Below are 21,644 nucleotides of genomic sequence, written 5' to 3' on the forward strand. Positions count from 1 at the left end.
GGCGACCTTGTTACAACACAGTTATTACACAGTAATTATGTATTGTGATGTAAAACTTCCTTTAACTGCTGGAGAAGACGTCCGATCTGTAGTGCATCAAAAAGATCCACTTGTGAAATGCCAAGCCGAAGTTGATACACATGTGTAATTACATAGGCTGCACTTCTGTAACACTCACTAAATCATCAGTGGTTACATGGTTGTTGCACGTTACTCGTGTGTTACTACACAGTTATTACAAACGATTCAAACCAAGTGGGACTGCACCATTTCTTTAAGGCCCGCTGGAGAAGCTCTTACCTTGGACGACATTCTTGTCTCCTAGGACTCTCTCGATGACCTCTCTGTCCACTTTGTCAAAGGCTTCATTGGTCGGGGCGAAGAGAGTGTAGTGGCCAGGCTCACCTAGTTTTTCTAACAAGCTTGACTCCACGTTAAAAGCAGCCTAAAAGCAAGAAATTCCGAATACACAAAAGCAAAGTATAGACTAAAATGTTCTTTGAGGAACCTTTTCAATGACACTCGTTATGAATCGATGTCCTCCTAATTCAGCCCTTGCACAAAACAATGTTGTACGATGTGTTCAATTACTGTGAAATGATATTAGAGAATAAATCATTATACATACGCTCAACGAGCCGAGCTCCTCGTGGTTGTTAATCAGCTCCTTGATGGTGTTACCCACCGCACTGACTACTCGGTCAATTACATGCACCACGCCATTTGTGGCCATCTGGTTAGCATTAATGATCCTGGCACAGTTGACTGTCACAATCTGCAGACCGTAGAGCAGTGACCACAATCAGACAAGTACAGTGATTGACCAATCATTAAAATCTGTTTGGTAACATGACAGTGGGACAGTGCTGTCAAAGCTTCTTGACAGCTACATAAGCACATCACAACAACTGACATAAGCCTAGAGTACGAATGGATCAGACACAGCAGTGCTGCTAGAGTTTTTATACACTGTGTCCACTCACTGTCCACTCTATTAGACACCCGTACCTTACCATTCCACCTTGTAGATGTAAAGTCAGAGACGATAGCTCATCTGTTTGTGTTGGTCATCCTCTAGTCCTTCATCAGTGGTCACAGGACACTGTTGGCTGGATATTTTTGGTTGGTGCCTATTCTCAGTCCAGCAGCGACACTGAGGTGTTTAAAAAGTCCAGCAGCACTGATCCACTCAGACCAGCGCAACACACACTAACACACCACCACTATGTAAGTGTTACTGCAGTGCTGAGAATGACCCACCACCCAAATAGTCCCTGCTCTGTAAGGGGTCCATGGGGATCCTGACCACTGAAGAACAGGGTAACAGAGTATCAGAGAAACAGATGGACTACAGTCTGTAACTGTAGAACTACAGAGTGCAGCTATACAGTAAGTGGAGCTGATAAGATGGACAGTGGAGGTGCCTGATCAGTGTATATCACAATGACATAATGCTGATAACAGCCTAAATCTTAAAAATGGTACAATGAAACTTGTATCAGTTCAGGCCTGATCAGTCAGTTGTCATATGATATATACAACAAATATAATAGTGTTGTCGGAAAAAAACCTCGTATCTCCAAAATAGTAACTTTACAGGAGAAGGAAAAAACCTACTTTACTTTTAATGTAAGTCAATGGAACCAGATTTTTTCCAAGTCATTTTGGGCCGTTTCTTTTGGTCCATTCATCACAAAATTTACACACAATGTAAAGGGGAGCAGGCGTTTTCAAATTATTTCAAAAACTGAAAAATGACAAAAATAGAGATTTGAGGTTTTCCTCCAACAATTAATGGTTTTTTAAAAAAATGTAAAAAAACACGACTTTTAGGTCCATCTCAGAGTTACCGTTACAGTTTACATTTACATTTATGGCATTTGGCTGACGCTCTTATCCAGAGCGACTTACAGTTTGATCATTTTTACACAGGTAGGCCAAGGTGGTGTTAGGAGTCTTGCCCAAGGACCCTTATTGGTATAGTGTAGGGTGCCTGCCCTGGTGGGGGATTGAACCCCAGTCTACAGCATAGAAGGCAAAGGTGTTATCCACTACACTAACCAACCACCAGTTTCTGTTGGCCATTTAGCAACCCTTAATTAACGGTCAACTTCTGAGCACAGAACCATGCTTGGTTTTGAAGAAGTGCCTGAATGGCCAGTGCACACCCTGAAACCTGATTGGCCACGTCAGATGCAACCCCAACATTTCTGCTACCTCAGTGGTATCCATAGTACTGTGGGGCAGGTGTTTGTGCCTTTAAGAGGCGAGCCCACCCCACCCCACCCCACCCCACTCGAACACTCTCCTTGCGAGTATGTCTCTTCTTTCCCACCATCTGTGATCAGGGAGCGGCTGTCCAACCTCTCCATCCTTCCTGCCCCCTTTAACAAAGCCACCCTGTTTCAACCGAAACTCCTTGCCACCCTGTTTCAGCTGATTTTGGTTATATTTGGGCGGCAGACCACCACATGTATAAAACCCCCTGCAAGCAGACTGTATGGCAACAGACGTGCTTCAGTCTGCAGCTGTACACTTATATAATAGATCTAGAAGGACCTCATAAGGTCACCAATGAGTGGAAATACAGAGGGTTTTCATATAGGCATCATTTATTTACTTAGTTTACTTTGATACATACTCCGTTGGAATAGTGGTTGATGTATAACCCCAGGTTGTTGTATATTGACTCGAGGGTCATGTCATTCTTCAGGTCTTTAGTAAGGAGACGCTTGTTGACCATGTGGTAGTGCAACGTTTTGTACAGCTCGTTGTTCACATTGCTCTCTAGGGCCTTTCTTGCAGTCTGTAATAACACATAAATAAATGACGAACAGATAACGTTATCAATGGGAATATAAGCAGTTTTTGCCCTATAGCATGTTGGGAAACATGACACTGAGCAAATGTCCAAGCAAATTGTTTCAAATCATTTCTCTGGGCAATAAAAGATTATATAACAGGGGTCGGCAACATGCGGCTCTGGAGCCGAACGCATCTCTTTTGCTGCAGAATTAGATATTTAGGTATAAATAAAATAATCCTCCTTGGCTATAAAATAAAGCTTTTTAATAATAAACGCTGGAGTCCTGTGTTATAACTGCTTATTCACCCTTTAACCCTGAAGATGGGTGTGCAGGCTGTTGGTTACAAAGCCAGCAATGCAGACAACAAGTAGCTAGTAGCTAACAAAAAGGCAAGAAAGATTTAAGACAAACATCAAAAATTTGGAGAGAAATTTTTTTCAGTTGTAGTCACTCCAGCTGGTTTCCTGAAACTGTCAAATGCTAAAAAGGTCACAAAGCCGAAGTCGGTTTCTAATTCGCCAGCTTCTTATTCAAAATTTAACATCCCACCTTAAATTGTGCAACAGTGAGGTACATAGTTAGCTACATGGCGGCTAAGGCACCATTTAAGGTGGAACGGGAAAATTGGAGCTGGAATCTGATTTCAGCCTTGTAAAAAAGACGAGAATTTACGAGAAGCTGTTTTAGTTTTGTGGAAAAGTTTCCTGCCAGAGATGCGAGAAAAGCAGCTAGAACTGAGCTGAAGCTTAAAGCAGAGCAAAGTAAGTCTGTGGTTTTGTTTCTGTTATATTTTTTAGTCTATATTAGGACATCCAGCGCATACCGAGACACATTTACAGCCAAGATGGTAAAAAGTTGTGGTTTGGTTTTTGTTGAAACTTGACAAAATGGCTCATCTTAGGATTTAGGTTGCCGACCGCTGCTGTATAACGTAGAGAAAGTGAGCAAATATCATGTTTCCATAAAAACTGTTGATAGTTGTGAGCTGGTCAGGAGACCAGAGTTTTCTCGCCTTCTCCTTGATTTCCACAGCCACTGTGAAATACTATCATCACCAGCACACCTCGTATAATTTAGTGAAGGATCATTTGGCCAAACTAGGATGATCATTACAAATAATGCTGGGCTTCCTTGAGGAGAGCTGGTTATCCTATTACACTGCCAAAGATAAAATCACTACTTATTGTATTAATGTAATTTGCATTTATTCTAATATCAGTGCTGTTCTAATCAAACAAACTCTACTGACCAAATAAACCAAATAAACAACTTTTTAAATATCATTTTCTCAGTTGCCTTAAACTTTCGCACGGCACTGTATATTCAATCATTCTCGTGGACCTGCTTGTGCGCCACATACAAACATACTTTATATGTAAACCACTTACATCCATACACTAATTCTGCATGGTACATAAAGACTATACATCGCTGCTGTCGGAAACAAAACCTTGTATCTCCAAAATGCTAACTTTACAGGAGAAGAGAAAACCTACATTACTTTTAATGGAAGTCAATGGAACCAGAATTTTTCCAAGTCATTTTTGGCCGTTTATTGTGGTGCATCCTTCATGAAATTCACACACAGTATAACGGCCAACGTGCATTTTCAAATTATGTCAAAAACTGAGAATCGACAAAAATGGAGATAGGAGGTTTTGTTCCGACAGCGGCGATATATATTATATCAAAATTCTGCAAGAATGTGAAACTGACTGAGATGACAGAAAACAGGTTATACGTACACCATCTAACTGGTTCCAGGCATCATCACTGGGAACAAACATGGTGTATGTGCCACTTCCATCAATCTCCTCTTTAATCCTGGATATGTCGGAATACTGTTTAGTGATGTCGGCTTTCACCAGGTCCAGTGTTTTATATACAGTGTCAATGGGGGCCACTGGAGGATGAAGCAGATCGTACACAACGTGAATATAAAAACATTCTATACAGATTTCGACTCCACACTGAACGCCAGGCATGCCAGTCGAGGTTCCGTCCAGGCCACCGCTCTTCTAACACTTTCTGAATTCAATTCCTTGCTATTCAGCTGATAAGCTGACTCAGGTGTGTTTAATGAGGCAGAAGGCTGAGAAAGTAACCACTGAGTGGAATGGCAAAGTAGGTACACTGCAAAAATTATCTTAAATCTAGTCAACACGTCTAATATTTCACACTGTGAGACTGCTGCAAAAATATTATGATTATTTAATGTAATTTTAGACATTGCGTACTTCTTTAAGTCATTTGAAAGATTATTTTGCTTGCTTGAAATGTTATTTCTTTAAAAATTGGCCAAAACAATTTCTCTAGACAAAGCTATTTAAAACAAGTAGTGAATGTGTAGGAATGATTAAAATCGTATTATTAAATATTTACAACAATCTCATAATGAGATGTATTATATGGTCATTATAAGACACTGAGATGTGCAAACTTTGCCGGATGCTGACCCACAGTGATCTGCCAGTCTGAAGGCAAAGTTATGTGTGACCAAATGTGAGGCCACCCTGCTCACCCAAGCCTATTGTTCTCTTCTTATCTAGTTGTTGATGTTACTTTTTCATATGGACTTCAGTAAATTCCGCTTATCTGATCCTTCACTGCCTGGCCTGGTTCTGCCACGACTGGCGCTACAATTCTTATACATGTTAATCAGTAAAAACAAAATCCAATCTTGTGCTTGTAAGTATAAAATGTGACTAAAATTTTATTATTGTTTTGGTTAGAACTGTGTGTCCTGTCTTGCAGAAAGATTACGGTCCTTTCCATTTTTTGCCATATTTACATTTTGTAATGTGCAATGTCCAAAAGTCTTCAGTCACCCATCCAAATCCAGTCACTTCCATGGCCACAGGTGTGTAAAGCCGAGCCCCTAGGCCTGCAGACTGCTTCTACAGACATTAGTGAAAGAATGGGTCGCTCTCAGGAGCTCAGTGAATTCCAACGTGGTACCGTGATCGGACACCACCTGTGCAGCAAGTCCAGTCGTGAAATTTCCTCACTACTAAATATTCCACAGTCCACTGTCAGTGGGATTATAACAAAGTGGAAGCGATTGGGAACGACAGCAACTCAGCCATGAAGTGGTCGGCCACGTAAAATGACAGAGCAGGTCAGCGGATGCTGAGGGGCATAGAGTGCAGAGGTCACCGACTTTCTGCAGAGTCAATCACTACAGACCTCCAAACTACATGTGGCCTTCAGATCAGCTCAAGAATAGCGTAGAGAGCTTCATGGAATGGGTTTCCATGGCCGAGCAGCTGCATCCAAGCCTTACATCACCAAGCGCAATGCAAAGCGCCGCCACTGGACAGTGTTCAGCAGTGGAGACGTGTTCTCTGGAGTGACCAACCATGCTTCTCCATCTGGAAATCCGATGGACGAGTCTGGGTTTGGCGGTTGCCAGGAGACGGTACTTGTCTGACTGCATTGTGCCGAGTGTAAAGTTTGGTGGAGGGGGGATCATGGTGTGGGGTTGTTTTTCAGGAGTTGGGCTCGGCCCCTTAGTTCCAGTGAAAGGAACTCTTAAAGCTTCAGCACCAAGAGATTCTGGACAATTTCATGCTCCCAACTTTGTGGGAACAGTTTGGGGACGTCCCCTTCCTGCTCCAACATGACTGCCCACCAGTGCACAAAGCAGGTCCATAAAGACCTGGATGAGCCAGTTTGGTGTGGAAGAACTTGACTGGCCTGCACAGAGTCCTGACCTCAACCCCATAGAACACCTTTGGGATGAATTAGAGTGGAGACTGTGAGCCAGGTCTTCTCGTCCAACATCAGTGTCTGACCTCACAAATGTGCTTCTGGAAGAACGGTCAGAAATTCCCATAAACACTCCTAAACCTTGTGGAAAGCCTTCCCAGAAGAGCTGAAGCTGTTATAGCTGCAAAGGGTGGGCCGAGATCGTATTAAACCCTATGGATTAAGAATGGGGCATCACTCAAGTTCATATGTGTGTGAAGCCAGACGAGCGAATACTTTTGGAAATACAGTGCAGATGTAATTAATTATGAAACTACATGATTATTTATACAGTCATATGCCAAATTTTAAGCATTACAGGTCAAAAGACATGTCTTGTGGATTTTTTAATCAAACATGTTAAAACGTTCATACACTCTTTTATAGAGATCACACCTGTGCATATTTAATTACTGGACAAAAGCAGCACAAAAGAAAAACATTACATAGGTTTTCTTTCAACAGATGTCACATCACAAAGCCTATTGCGTGCTACATTTTGAAGTAGGTCCTTTCAGCTATTATTTATTTAATTGAAGCACATATAATTGCCCTCTGAAAGAAATTATAGGCACTTCATTGGAAAGGGAGTATGTATGTAATCATAGCCCCTTTCCAAGCCAGTAGACTGGAACAGACTGTGCTCCCATTGTAAACATATAATATATAAAATAACGAGTAACTTTAAAATTCATCAATTTGACCTCAAAGTTACCCCACACCTTCAACCTCTTATAAGCACAACAAGACATAGGAATCCATTGTTCAAAGAGCGATGAAACATAAAGGGGCGCTAGCTGGATGTTGTCCAGTTCACAGGCTTTATAATATGATTACAGCTCAAATATGGGTGAATGAATTACTGTCAAGGTTCAGTGAAAAAACCACCCTGTAATGGAGGTTCAGCTGTCATCAGCACTCACAGAGTCCAGCCATTATCAGCCAGTACTGACCTGCAGGGCAGCCGAGCATTCCCTCCAGCTTCATATAACCCGGACAGCACTCATATAAAACAACCCTGCAAAAAAAACAAGCCACAGACACTGTATTTAGCCCAAGAACATCATATTAAAGAGTAATACAACTAATGCAGTGTGCTAGACAGGTTTGAAAACGGACCAAAGCTCCTATGATTTACAGTTATAGCATTTGGCTGGCGCTCTAGGTGGTGTTAGGAGTCTTGCCCAAGGACTCTTATTGGTATAGTGCAGGGTTCTTACCCAGGTGGGGATTAAACCCCAGTCTACAGCGTAGACGGCAGAGGTGTTACCCACTACACTAACCAACCACTATACTGTTTAAACTCACTGAAACATAGTTTGGACTCGAGCTTCAGCTGATCTGATCTGTTTATTGATTCTTGCTGTAGAGTAGGGTCTTTAATCAGTCCACATCATTCTTTAGACAGATTTTCTCAAGAGCTGCAAACCATCTAAAGCTTTGTATGTATGCATAGCTATTTGCTTATGGCCTTTCCGTGAGACCATCTGTCAAGTTTGGCTTTTGCTTTTCTGTTTCTTGTTTTTGGCAACAGATAAAAAAAAAAAAAAGCTCTGACATAGTAATCATACTTTATTTACTTTGGATTAATTAAGTAGGTCGATACAGATTAAGAAACAGTATTAGTCAAAGTTTTAAAACACAAAAAAATGTATGTACACACATAAAAAGCAAAAAAAAGTGTCTTAGTAAGAACAGAACTTTGAATCAGTGTGAATGCCACAGCATGCAATTTACATCATTTTCATAATCATCAAACAGTTCAGTGACCCCCGATGCTCTGTGGAGGGGGGCTTTGTAATCCTGGAACCGACCATCCATATCAGGGTAAAGGTCAGTCAGAATAACTGGACTTTAGGAACAACACGCCCTGTAATAATGCAGAATGAGTGTTTAGGCTTCACGCACAGTTAGCCATGTTTTTCCCTTGAACCTCTCTGGACCAAAGGAGCCGTTTTTTGTCCTTTGTAGACTGAATGATGTTGAAATCCTCTGTCTGGTGTGTCCCAAACGTTTAATCTCTAATTTCTGCTCTAATGGCTGGAAGCAAATGTTACTTGACTCATTATATTGCCTTGCTTATTGTGTGGCTACCACAACTGGTGAGGACCAATGGCTAGCTGTGCAGGAGCGTCCATACCTGAAACAACATTATTAAACTTCTGGATGTATGTAAATGTACTATGTTTCATCGGCTGCTCTCAGCAGGGGACTAACGTGATCGGGCACCACAGCAGGTATTGGCAGGTTGATGACGTGCAGAGTGTTTTTAGCCGCTCACTTGGTTAGACGAGCACCGATGGGCCCCACGCTCACCAGACGAAGACTGATAGGAGAAACAGGTCGCCTACTGGCTTTTACACAACAGCTGATACTTTTTTAATCCCACAATCGGGGAAATTCCACCTCCGCATTTAACCCATCCGTGAAGTGAAACATCACATACACACTAGTGAATATACACACACTAGGGGGCAGTGAGCACACTTGCCCGGAGTGGTGGGCAGCCCTATCCACGGCGCCCGGGGAGCAGTTGGGGGTTAGGTGTCTTGCTCATGGACACCTCAGTCATGGACCATCGGCACTGGGGATCGAACCGGCAACCCTCCGGTTACAGGGCCAGCTCCCTAACCTCCAGCCCACGACTGCCCGATATTTGGAATGTATCAGACAGGCCTTCCTCTGTCATACGTAATAAACGGCCAACAATGTTATTTATGAAGAAACAGCATGCATTTTAGTTGCTATATTAAATTATTGATCATGGGACCAGCCCCCCACCGGCCTCGAATGTACAGACACCACTGTTCACTGTAGAGAAAAAGCATTCAGGCCACACTGGCGAAGGACGACTCATCTGGTCCCTTGTTTTTAGATCCTTCTGTACACCAGTGCCTATGGTTTTTGCCCCACTGAACTCTCAAGCGTGCATTTGTCTTTGTAATGAGGGGTTTATGGACTGCAACCCTATCGGAGCAGTTGTGGATCTTCCTGACAGTCTTACCACATCCTGCATTCACATTCTCAGCCACCTGACGAACAGTTGCTCTTCTGTTTTTACTTATCAGACAAATGCACAAGCGTCACGGCCACTGGACGTGTGTGATCAATCACAATTTCAAGCCATATTCACTGACGACTTTCCCTTTGATCTAAAATGCAGTTTAGTGACTGTTCCTATTGAAACACTAGCCAGTCTTTGCGACTGAAGCTCCTGCCCTCCCTGCCCCAATAATGAACTCTCTTACTTGCCATCTTGCTCTAAAATCTAGGTCGGCTCGGCCTGCTCGGTGGTTTTATACATGCCACAGAGTGTGGTAGGATGGTAACAGCTTAGCTGTGGCATTCAGCACACCTGTCTGGAAGCGCCTGCACTCATTATGCTTCTCCACCGATTCAGGTTTCTCCTTCAGTTCGTCGCCCTTCTGCGTGTAGAGTATGAAGATTTTTCTGGTAAACTTGCCAAGTAAAGCAAGTAAAACGGAGAAATTCAGCTAAGGAAGTGAAAACAGTCTAGACAGATAAAGGGTGCTATAAAAGGTGGTATTCACCTCAGAATTTCATATCTAAACATCATTTCTCCCCAACACATTCCCACCAAAGTCAGTTGGCCATGCTCCCAGAGACAACGAGAGAGAGAAAGAGAGAGAGAGAGAGAGAGAGAGAGTGCAATAGAGTCAAGATCATGAAATAGACATTAACAAACATTTCATTAACACTCGACTATTTTTTTTTCTACTACAGCAGTGGTTCTCCATCCCTAGTGTACTCCGCCTTCGCCCAGTTTAGTGCTCTGCTCCAACACACCTGATCCAGCTCAACGCAGCTGGTTCATAAGCTGTAACACAAACTAGACCGGTTGTGTTAGAGTAGGGAGCGCAATAATACAAGTGCGGTGAAGGGCACTGAAGACTTTTCTGACCATCTATTCTATTGTGTTTTATCTCTCTCTGTTTCTTTTTTCTGTTGGCAGCACTACAAAGAGAACGCAGGGGATGACAGTTTCGATCATCTACAAACACAACTGAGTTATCTAGCTGTGCATTCGGCCTCATCTGGACTGGAAGATCTGGGAGATCAGGTGACAGAACATCTACACTCAGACTCCATATGACTTCGAACTCTCGTGAGCACTCCTATCAGCGCTCACAGTCACCTGACTACTAACAGTCTGCACCTGTGTATGTTCGGTCATATGACTATAGTGCTTAAGCCCCTTCACACAATACATTTGTACAGAACACTCCAATTAAGCAGTGAGGGTGCAGTGTAATTTAATGACATGTTAACGTTGTTAATAACGGTGTGTGTGAGAAATGTACAGCACAATTACACAACCTACCTACTTTCTGGTGATGTCCGCTTTATTTCACGTTATCTTTTCATCACAAATTGGCTGAACTTATTCAGAAATGGCAAAAATCTTTCCATTTTTTTATCAAAATATCTCAAATGTGGCCTGTACCGTAGCATGTGCTTTACAGCTTACAAATCCCTCAGTGGAGCTTTGCTGACCGAGAGTCCAGTTTACACATCCATGGACACAGTTTATAAACTGATTACTGAAACTGATTTTCCTCCTCACCACTCTCTCATTAGTGACCCCTACAGGGGTCCAAACAGTGGTAATTTGGTATTCATGAACTGGAGTTTTTGCATTAGACAGCGCTGTGTTATCATATGTTCACTATTGCATGAAAAAAAGGTTTAAAAGTCATGAAATGTCTGCAGTTTAGTGACTGACGGCCGAACAGTTGAACAGACCGGACAGTTCTACAGTCGGCATTTCAAAGAAGAGACATGTCTCCAAATACCCAACCAAATTTATGCATGGTATGGCCAATGTGTGTGCACTGTGGGAACAGCATAACGTTGAAATACATTGCAAAACAAAGGAAATGCAAAAGGAAATTGGTTCCATGAGGATTTATACCCACGTCTTTCAATGCTTTTCTAATGGATATGCTCAGTGAGTGAAAGACGGAGCCTCAGTCCTAAGAACGCTCCACACAGGAAGCTCAGATGAAGTCACCAGCCTCCTGGACTCTTTTGCACTGACTGCATAATTGATGCAGTTTGATTGCAACAGGGGGATATGACTGTTTTTGGCACAATTTCATGACGCATGGTTCTGTAGTCGGGGACGTATGCTAGCAGTATGGCCAAGACATGCTAGACTACACTGGGGAACGGAACGAAGGAATGATGTTATGTATCTGGTGTGAATTATGAGGCAGGCAAGAGCAGCTTTGCTGGGCTTTGTTGAGGATTATTATACTCAATGTGGTTTCCCTGTGATGCTTTAGCACAACTGGGTCCAGTTACTGTGTGCACCCACTGCAGACCATGAAAAAGTGGTTAAGCAGAAAAAGGAGGTTTGCACTTATTAATATTAGCCATAGTTTGGTGAAACACCAGTTTTTCCCTTGCCCCAAAAGTAACGGATAAGCCAAGACATGTTTGGTGTGCGGTGCACTATTCCAACAGGACAACGCTCATCCACATACTGCTGCCGTCTCGGGAGCCTGCCTTGAAGTCACAGATACTATGCCATGGCCAGCAGCATCTCCAGACCTATCCCTGACTGGAAATTTGTGGGATGCTTCTGGACATGCTATCAACACTCCACCCCACCACAAAATCTGCAGGAACTGCATGAGAACATTCCAGCTGCTTGGAACGGATTATCGCAGGACACTGTTAGGAACCTCTACAACTCCATGCCCAGACGTCTGGCATGTTGCGGGAGCCTCACGCCAAACTGAGAGACACTACTTCACTACGTGTAGCTCAAGAAACATCGCCCACATCAGTCTAAATGTTTAATAGTTTATTGTTCCTGGTAACTTCTATCTCCCTTCAGAATGTGGTACCAAAATAATTTTTATTCTTTGACTATTTACCGGGTTCAGTGTTGGACGAAGTACACATCATATATTCATAAACATAAACCAGCCCAAACTCATTTACTATAAAATGAAATGGTGTTTGTAGAAATTCAGAAAAAAGCCGCGTCAGTCTCGACTGCATATGTGGACATATTTCTATATTGAGCTCTATTTACACAAAGTTAGGTTAGTTCATCATTTATGTTGAACAGACTCTCCCAAAGTTTTACGCTGCTGCGCTGACGTTGAACCGCGTGCTGCACTGGGTCGGTATGACCAACAGGTCAAAACCAGCTCTAAACAAAGTGACTGCTGGGCCCTGATTGGTGCTCTGGCTTTGCGCTTCTTTCGTTTTGACATGTTACGTTTTTATACACACAGAAACCAAAAGGAACGACAGATTTCTCAAAATGTAGGAGGAAAAAGTCGGATATTAGACTCTGAAATGTAGTGGAGTGAAAGGAAAAAGTCGCCCAGAATGGAGAAACTTCAGTACAGATACACCAAAAATACTATAGTACAGATTAGTACAGACATTACTGTCCACTTCTGACTGGGTTGTGTTGGTGTTGTAGACATTGTACCCCCTGGTTCCTGTCCCCACCACTGTAAAGAAGATTGTGGTAAGTTTCTTTACAGTGCATCATTTCATTTCACATCACTCTGAATGACTTTGTTTATGTTTCCATGATAAAACTGAGCAGAAATTATGAAATGTCAGTGTAATTTCTCTTTATGCTCTGGATGCCATATGAGGCAAGTGTGCCAAGATGAATTTGAACTCTAACTGGCAGCGTATAGCGTGAGTCTTCTTGGCTGCACTGTCCTTGTAAGTAATGCTGGCAAAAGCAGGCAAGAAACTGCACGGAGGCTCTGGAAGCCATATATCTAGTAGCTATCCCAATTGCCGAGTTCTGACGATGATCAGGGATGTGTTGGGAGGGATGTAATTTCTAACACCTGCCCTGTCATTAGCCAAGCTAGACTAATGCCTAATTTCCACTTCTTGGCACGGAGGAAAGCCTGGCAGATCTGTGAGTCATCACCCGGGTAGCCTGACAGTTTGCCGAATGATGTGGAGGAGGCAGACACCTGACAAGGAAGGAGGAGAAAGGAAACCCAAGCCACTGCCACAAGTCTTTCTCTCTCTCTCTCTCTCTCTCTCTCTCTCTCTCTCTCTCTCTCTCTCTCTCTCTCTCTCTCTCTCTCTCTCTCTGTCCTTTTCCCTATTCTATTTCTCTCACACATGCTTCACCATTTTATTCCAATCTCTCCCTCTTTTTCTCTGTTCAATACAATCCAGAACCACCATGATTTCCTCCGCTGCCTCGAAACAATGCTGTCGGTGTCTGGGAGGAGGAATGAAAGAGACAGAGAGGGAGAGAAAGAGAGGCAAAGTGTGACTCAACCTTTCCCTGCATGTATTTCAGTGAGTTTAACAGTCTGGAACTCTTTGGAACTCTAAGGCCAGAGGCAGCAGGCACTGCGGGGGGAAGCGCAGCGCAGCTCAGCGGTGGGCACTTTGGGGAGGTTTCCATACTGAAGCCAAGTCACACAAAGACACATTGATCAAACAGCTTCCACATGTTTAATGCACTGTTAGGGGTACAAGACCAAGACTGACCCACCCATGGGGACCCTGGCTCAGTGCCAGTTAAAGATTTGTACCCTTGGAAGTTGCAGTTGTTGTTGTTGTCAGTGGTATTTAAAGTTGTCGTTTTATGTCCAACTCAGTGAAATAAGTGCAGAGGCGAGGAAAAAGCGAGTTGCTCTCAGCCAGTACCATATTTGTCTTTGTAAATTTTAATATGATTTGATTTTGCTGAAAGTTTTTGTGGAAAGAAAGAAAGGAAAAAATAAACAGTCATGGACCGTCAGCCGAGAGGATCGAACCAGCAACCTTCCGGCCACAGGGCTGGTTCCCTGACCTGCCTGTACTTGCATTGTAGACATGGCAACCCCAGATTCCTACCACCCCCGTTGAGGCATTAAGTTTCTCCAGAATCAAACCACTATGGAGGTTTACATGTCAAGCACTGAACTTGCCAAAAATGCGAAAAAATTGGCAGAATTCCTTATAAGGAAGAGATCGGAAAACAGAGAAGCATGCTGTAGGCCTGTATATCTACACTACCGATCGAAATGTGGGCACATCGACTCATAGGTCTTTTTTCTTTTAAACAGACTTACAAATTTAAGAATAATAATGAAGAAATCACAATTGTGCAAGAGTTCATATGGAATGAATCCAGTCTGAATTCTTGGCCTTTTACCAAATAGGGCTGTTTAGGCCCCGCCCTCCCTCGTCAGAACACAACTGATTGGAGCGCATCAACACTGAGAAACGTTTCTCTCATACTCATTATTTCTACTTATTACTCTTTGCTTCTCAGTACAAGTTCTAAGTATGATGTAATGAGAATTTCTTGCTTTCAAAATCGACTCCAAATGTCTTTAAGATTATCAAAAAACGTACATTCAGGTTCGTCCGTGTATTTGCCTCAAATATATTTCACGTGTGAAAATCCCTATAAGACACGGTTACACGAGGAACCAGGCACCCCCTGATACAGCGGCATGGGCGGACCATGTTGCTGAACAGCTTTGTGCCGTGAAGCACTATCATCAATGCCTGGATATCAGCATCAGCCTTACATAACACATCAGCCTGGAGTCAGACGAACACATGCAGATGGGAGTTTTCCACAGCCTGGCATTAACAATTCTCATGAGAAACCCTGAAGGCGTAATTAGTTCTTGTCTTTTTTCACATTGGCAGCAATGTGTGTGTGTGTGTGTGTGTGTGTTGTGTGTGTTTTTAGGACATCAGAGAAGAAACGTGGTATTTTTAATTTATTTTTGGTTGGTTTTAAAGCCCAACGTGGTTTCAAACGTTTATATTTTTGTTTTAATAGTGATGATATGCTGCCAAATTTAATACAATTTAATGGTAGATCCGTTTTTAGCCGCTGCCCGCTCAGAACTGGGCTCAGACCCCCAAGAGAAGCAGACCACTCTGCTCTTCTCGACCACAGAACAAGTCGTATAACTGTGATTTTACAGGTCTAACTACATTTTGCAGGCTTTAATCTTATGACTACCTTATATCCATAACCTGTAGACAAAAACAGCGTCTCGATGAGTGAAATGATCTTTCTAGTTGAAAAATCTAATATTTAAGAGCTGGTTGTGCACTTATTATAAGATTATCTGGCTTGTTTCTATGTTTTCCCTGTTTTAAGTATTTTTTACTCAGTAAAATGATTCAATATACTGGCAGACCGTTTAACGTTTTCAGCACATTTGTTAAAACAAGCTAAATTATGTGCCCATATAGTGAGAATTTTACTTAATTACAAGTAAAAATGTTTGAAAAAAAGTTGTCTATTTTACTTCTACTCTTTCATATGCCAACTTATGTCTAGTGTTATCTCTACTTTTTATTTTCTGCATAGTGTATGTAAGTTTATGTGCAAGTATGTCTTTCTACTGAAACACTGCAACTTTCCTTCGGGATCAGTAAAGATCCATCCATCCATCCAGCTCTGTTCTAGATCACAGAACTCTTTCAGCAGTCTGTCATTCAACTCAGGCTTTTCTCCTTCATCACCAGAACTTCTCACAGTGAAATCTCACGAGGAGAAACAGTTCAGAAATCAGCGATCTTTCCATTATATAATATTGAGATCTGCTTTATTTATCCGAGACAATCTGAAGTCCTTCCTCTGGGAAGACAATCCGTTTCCATTTCGTTTCCGTCAGAAAATGACGAACATGCTTATTTCTGTGGACTGTTGCGATCGCTGTGAGCTAAACAGCCATCTTCAAATTTCATTATAGGTGGCAATCTCTGGGGTCCAAGGACTGGTAAGTGGAGAGAGTATAACACAGAGTATGGGCAAAGGTTTTCAGAATGACCTTAGCCAATATTAGATGTGGGGTCTCAGACTAAAGTCTAACTACATTCAGACTTGGTGTAGAAAGAAACAGGTTTTAAACTAAAATGCCTAGAAAATAGGTTGTTGAACTCAATGAACTAAATAAATCCATGACAGTTTTCCCTGTGTTTTACTTTCAGAGTGGACCAGAATGTCAGGTCATGTCATCCCTAAGAATTTCTCCCAAAATTATGCAGCTGAAACCCGCTACAGATGTTTCAGTTTCTTTTCTACTAATCACGAGTTTTGATGTCTGTCTAGTCTACGGCCTTTTTCAGTCTTCTGAACAATAATCAAGCAGCATGGCTTCATTTTCTTTATGTATGCAAACTTAAATGACATTGAAGACACACACACACACACACACACACACACACACACATATATATATATTGGAAATAACGTCATTGAGTTTTATCAGTACCACCTTTAGTGTACACACACACACACACACACACACACACTGATGCACACTTATACACTGTTGCATATAAACTGATTAGTCCGGACATGAAAGAGGCCCCACATTTGAACAGGGGCCAATGTGCCATAAACAGAATCATGAAGACAGTCCATGTCTTCAACTACAGCCTGTCTCCTTGAACCGTCTGGCCAGTGCAGAACTTCTGCAAATGATTAGTTCTAAAGCTGAGGCCAAAGATACGTTCATTCCAGATGACTATCACCTCAAATTTGTTTTGCTGTTTACTACAGCAGTAATGCCGATGTCAGATGTTTATTCATGTTGAAATAAATTATTTGAATCCATTTAGTTCAGTGCATTTTTTTTCAATATCCAGCTTCTCATATTGAGCAACGGTCTGCTGGAAAAGATGTGCAGAAGAGGTGAAGACAAAACTGGCATGGCAAGAAAGAAGAGAAGGAAGAAAGGTAACAGTTTCTGCCTGGAGCCAGTTTTTCTGCCAGTGGAAAAGCTGCATCGAGTGGAGTTATGACTTCTAAAAACTTGGCCACGCCGTTTAAACAGCTTAACATATCAAAGGCCAACAGCTACATTTCTGTTTGATTGTCATCTATATTACTCTGGCACTTGAAGCAAATTAGCACGTCATCTCAGGGCGAGATCTTCGCCGGCGGAGCTTGGCCAAGCTCATTTTCACCTCACAGAAAACCTCATTTAGTGTTCTGACATCAGGGGAAGCCTCATAAGCCACATTATGCTCAGATAAAGTTCTGTAGAATCGGAAATCGCGGTTTGACTTCTCAAAGAACAGTTAACCCTTTACTGCACAGCGTTGCCTTATGGCAACAGTGACTTTTTAGGCCTGACAAGAACGCAAGTCATCTTTTCCTGTTCTTTGGTAAAACTGAAGGCTTTCTGAGAAACATGGGAAACATTTCTGACCATGTGAACTGACCTTGTTGCAGTCCATGCAGGGCCCCAAAGCCCTCTCAAAGTATGTGCATAATTCAATATTCTGTCAAAAAAACCAAACACAGCCTGTTTGGTGCTTTCTGATTTTTCGTGAATAAAATCTGTAGGTCTTATAAAGTGATCAGATATAATTGTTGCCATCCACGGTCTTCATTACATGCGACTAAAGGAATGCATTTCTTCAGACGCACTGGTCACTGCTGTTTTTACTTTCTTTTTGTTTTTAATCTATTTAATTACTTCCACAGTGTAATGTACTCTGCATTCTTAAAAACATGTATGTATATTTGTCTGTTATGCACTTGTTTTTTCCATGCCTGTCCATGTCCTGAGGCAGTGTACTGGTTCACTCCAGTTGTATACATTACAGGTCCATTGAAGAACTCTGTGGCCACATAGCAACAACATGCAAAGGGCACCCCTACCTGTTATTAATAAAAAAGGATTCTATTAATTACGGCATTTTCAATAAGAAAAATAATATTTAAACGTTTTCTCTTGTGTGTTTTTACCACCCACCTTATAGTGCACTACCACCTACCTCATAGTGCACTACCACCTACCTCATAGTGCACTACCACCTACCTCATAATGCACTATCGCCAACATTATAGTACACTACAGCCTGCCTCATAGTGCACCACCACCTACCTCATAGTGCACTACCACCTACCTCATAGTGCACTACCACCTACCTCATAGTGCACTATCGCCAACATTATAGTACACTACAGCCTGCCTCATAGTACACTACAGCCTGCCTCATAGTACACTACAGCCTGCCTCATAGTACACTACAGCCTGCCTCATAGTACACTACAGCCTGCCTTACAGTGCACTACCGCCTACCTTATAGTATACTACAGCCTGCCTCATATTGCATTACAGCCTGCCTCATAGTACACTACAGCCTGCCTCATAGTGCACTACCACCTACCTTATAGTGCACTACCGCCTACCTTATAGTATACTACAGCCTGCCTCATAGTATACTACAGCCTGCCTCATAGTATACTACAGCCTGCCTCACAGTGCTGTACAGCAAACCTCATAGTGCACTACTACCTACATTATACTGTACTACGGCCTGCCTCTTAGTGTACTCTCACCAACATTATAATATACTATGGCCTACCTCATAGTGCACTACTGGCTACCTTATAGTACACTGCTGCCTACCTCATAGTGCATTACAGCCTGCCTCATAGTGCCCAGTCATTGGTTACTTTATGAGGTCTGCCTACTTAATAAGTCCACCATACAGTTGTGCGATCACAGAATTACAGCTCATGTGTTGTCAGCCACCCTCTACTCCATTCATCACTGGTTAATGTTATGGGGCTGCTGTTGACCACATACTATGGCTGACCATTCTCAGCACAGCATGGTAGTGTGTGGTGCTGGCATGAGTGTATGAGTCACAGCATTCTTTTTACACACGTCAGTGTCACTGCTAGGTCGAGACGGGTGTGCCATGTGAAAGCCGACAGCCAAGAGCAGCTGTGCGGTTAAAAATTGACCACCAATGAAGAGCTACAGGATGACTAAACTGTGCCAGGCATCTGTACATGGTGGAACCACGAGAAAAGTGTTTCTACCAAAGTGACCGGTACGTTACGTTCTCCGACGGCAGCTCTCAGAGCAAGGTTACAACGGCCAATCTGAGGCCACTTCTGTGGCTACTTCAGAATAAGATTAGCTGCTTTCAGGCCAGTAGAGCAGGGAAACACCTCCCTGGCTTCTCCTCTACCTTTAAGGCCAAATACTGTGAGGCTGATATTTATATACGTCTGTGTCTCCATCCGTCTCTGCATCTCTGAAAGGGAACAATCTACCCCGGGGGTCCGCAGCACAGTGATGACAGAGAAATGGAGAGATAAAAGTGATGTTTGTCTTTCATCATCCTCTCTGTGGATCAGGTGAGATCCTGCATACAGCTCGGAGCTCATAGCCTGTCTAATCCCCTATCCATTACCCGCCCCCCCGTCACCCACACACATCTACCACCGGCACACAGGGTCACTCAGACATCACAGATCAGAGAGACGGAGCACTTACGCCTTCTTGCCGCAGATGGATCCCTTGTACCAGTTCCTGCATGTGCTGAAATACTTCTTTTTGGTGCCCATGACCTGCTGAAGGGCACACACGTTGGGCCTGCCAACGAGGCGTGTACAGAAAGAGGATGAGAAGAAAGAAGAAGGCTTCAGGGTCCGGATTCAAAACCCATAACTGATAATTGCTTTCACACCTGGGTAGCTGGTTTTGGAGTCAGTCCACTTAGGAGCATTTAAGAACACATGCATCAGCTCCACCCGTCATCAGTGACGTTTTGTGACAGATTTAAGCAAAAGTAAACTTTTATTTTCTGATCAATTTATCAACTTAACAATTTTTTACTTTTGTCAAGTTCAAAGCACAAATGTTCGTCAATGTTTGGAAAACAATTTTAAAAAGTCAACCCAATTAGGCTAAAATAGACTAAAATAAAGCTTTTTTTTTTTAGTTTTGCAAAAGTAAACTTGAAAAAAAAAAATTACAAAATAAATTGTTTAAATTGTTTTTAAAAACATTTTTTAAAACTGTCGACCCAATTAGATTTAAAAACGTTTTTTTGTTTAAAAAGTTTTTTCTTAGATTTGCAAAAGTAAACTTTTATTTTGTCATTGATTTCTGAATTTCACAATCAATTTGTCCGTTTCAGTCGATTTAATTTAGATTTGTTTTTTTGAAAGATTTTTTAATTTGGCTTATTTTTCAATCAATTTATCGATTCACCAATCTGTTTATCAGTTTCACTGTTTGGAAAACAAATTAAAAAGTCAATTAATTTAGTTTTTTGCTTTTTCCAAAGGCTTTGCAAAAGTGAACTAACTTTTAGATTTTAACCAATTTATCAATTTAAAAATGTATTAATCAGTGCATGGAAAACAGTGTAAAAAGTCAACTGATTATTTATTTATTTATTTATTTATTTTTAATTTTTAAAAAGGCTTTGTTTCAGCTTTTGCAAAAAAAAAAAATTAAGAATCAATTTATCAGTTTCACTCAAGCTCTAATATAAAAGTTTGTTAATATTTGGCAAACAAACGACAATTTCAGCTCCAAATTCAAATTTCCTGAAAAGTACTATAAAATTTACGTTTGTTTTGTTTGTTTGTTTCTAAGATTTTAAGGTTTAACAAACTTTTATTTAAAATCACTGTATTTAATTCACAATTATTTATGATTTCATTCATTACAATTAAAGGTTACAGTAAAACGGGTTAAGAGATTTGAGGAGAACCGTTTAAAATACAAGGTAAGTGTTTAGTAAACATACAAAACTACATTTCCCTGGAATTATTACAGCTTTCCAATTTTCCCCCCAAATTTTTCATACTCACATATTCTCAAGGGGAAAACTGAGCCTTACCCCTGAGTCCTGGCCCGGATGCGGCTGTGGGACACGATCTTGTCATAGGCAGATGAGTCCACCTGGTCCAGGTAGGAGAGGGCCAGCAGGGCCAAGGTGGCCACAAACAGGAGCTTCATTTTGGATCTACCCCTGCAGAACAAACCCACTGAAAAAGCAGAAATGGGAGCAGGCAACAGAGAGCCAGTTTTTATATCACCCCTCCCTTCATTCTCTCTCTCTCACACACACACACACACTGAGGGGATGAATGCAGAGTGTGAATATCAACCTATGTAACCTCTCCCTCCCTCAGAGCCCAGGGAGCCCTGGACGTCTAACATGTTTTCCTCCGATGAGCTGAACACCTATGGGTGGCAGGACTCATCACCCACAGCTGAGTATTCGGCACCGTTAACAGTAAAACAATATTTCCTTTATTCACATTTCACTACAATTAAAGTTTCACTGTTA

At 42.0% G+C, this 21,644-nt stretch overlaps 1 protein-coding gene across 4 annotated transcripts in view; it reads right to left on the reverse strand.

The window, feature by feature from the left end:
* The window catches only part of postna (periostin, osteoblast specific factor a), a 54,147-nt gene extending 32,768 nt beyond the window's left edge, over positions 1-21,379 (reverse strand). For 3 of the 4 annotated variants that reach the window (XM_017691434.2, XM_017691433.2, XM_017691432.2), the window contains exons 1-7: positions 21,192-21,310; positions 19,835-19,933; positions 7,508-7,572; positions 4,553-4,710; positions 2,642-2,806; positions 629-775; positions 301-445 (exon numbers count right to left, since the gene is read on the reverse strand). In XM_017691434.2, the coding sequence (XP_017546923.1) occupies positions 301-445; positions 629-775; positions 2,642-2,806; positions 4,553-4,710; positions 7,508-7,572; positions 19,835-19,933; positions 21,192-21,310 (898 nt within the window). Of the gene's footprint in view, positions 1-300; positions 446-628; positions 776-2,641; positions 2,807-4,552; positions 4,711-7,507; positions 7,573-19,834; positions 19,934-21,191 lie in introns of all 4 variants that reach the window. The other variant, XM_017691431.2, reaches the window with a different exon arrangement.
* Positions 21,380-21,644: the final 265 nt, after the last annotated feature.

Source organism: Pygocentrus nattereri, chromosome 18, assembly GCF_015220715.1.
Source record: "Pygocentrus nattereri isolate fPygNat1 chromosome 18, fPygNat1.pri, whole genome shotgun sequence".
NCBI lineage: Eukaryota > Metazoa > Chordata > Actinopteri > Characiformes > Serrasalmidae > Pygocentrus > Pygocentrus nattereri.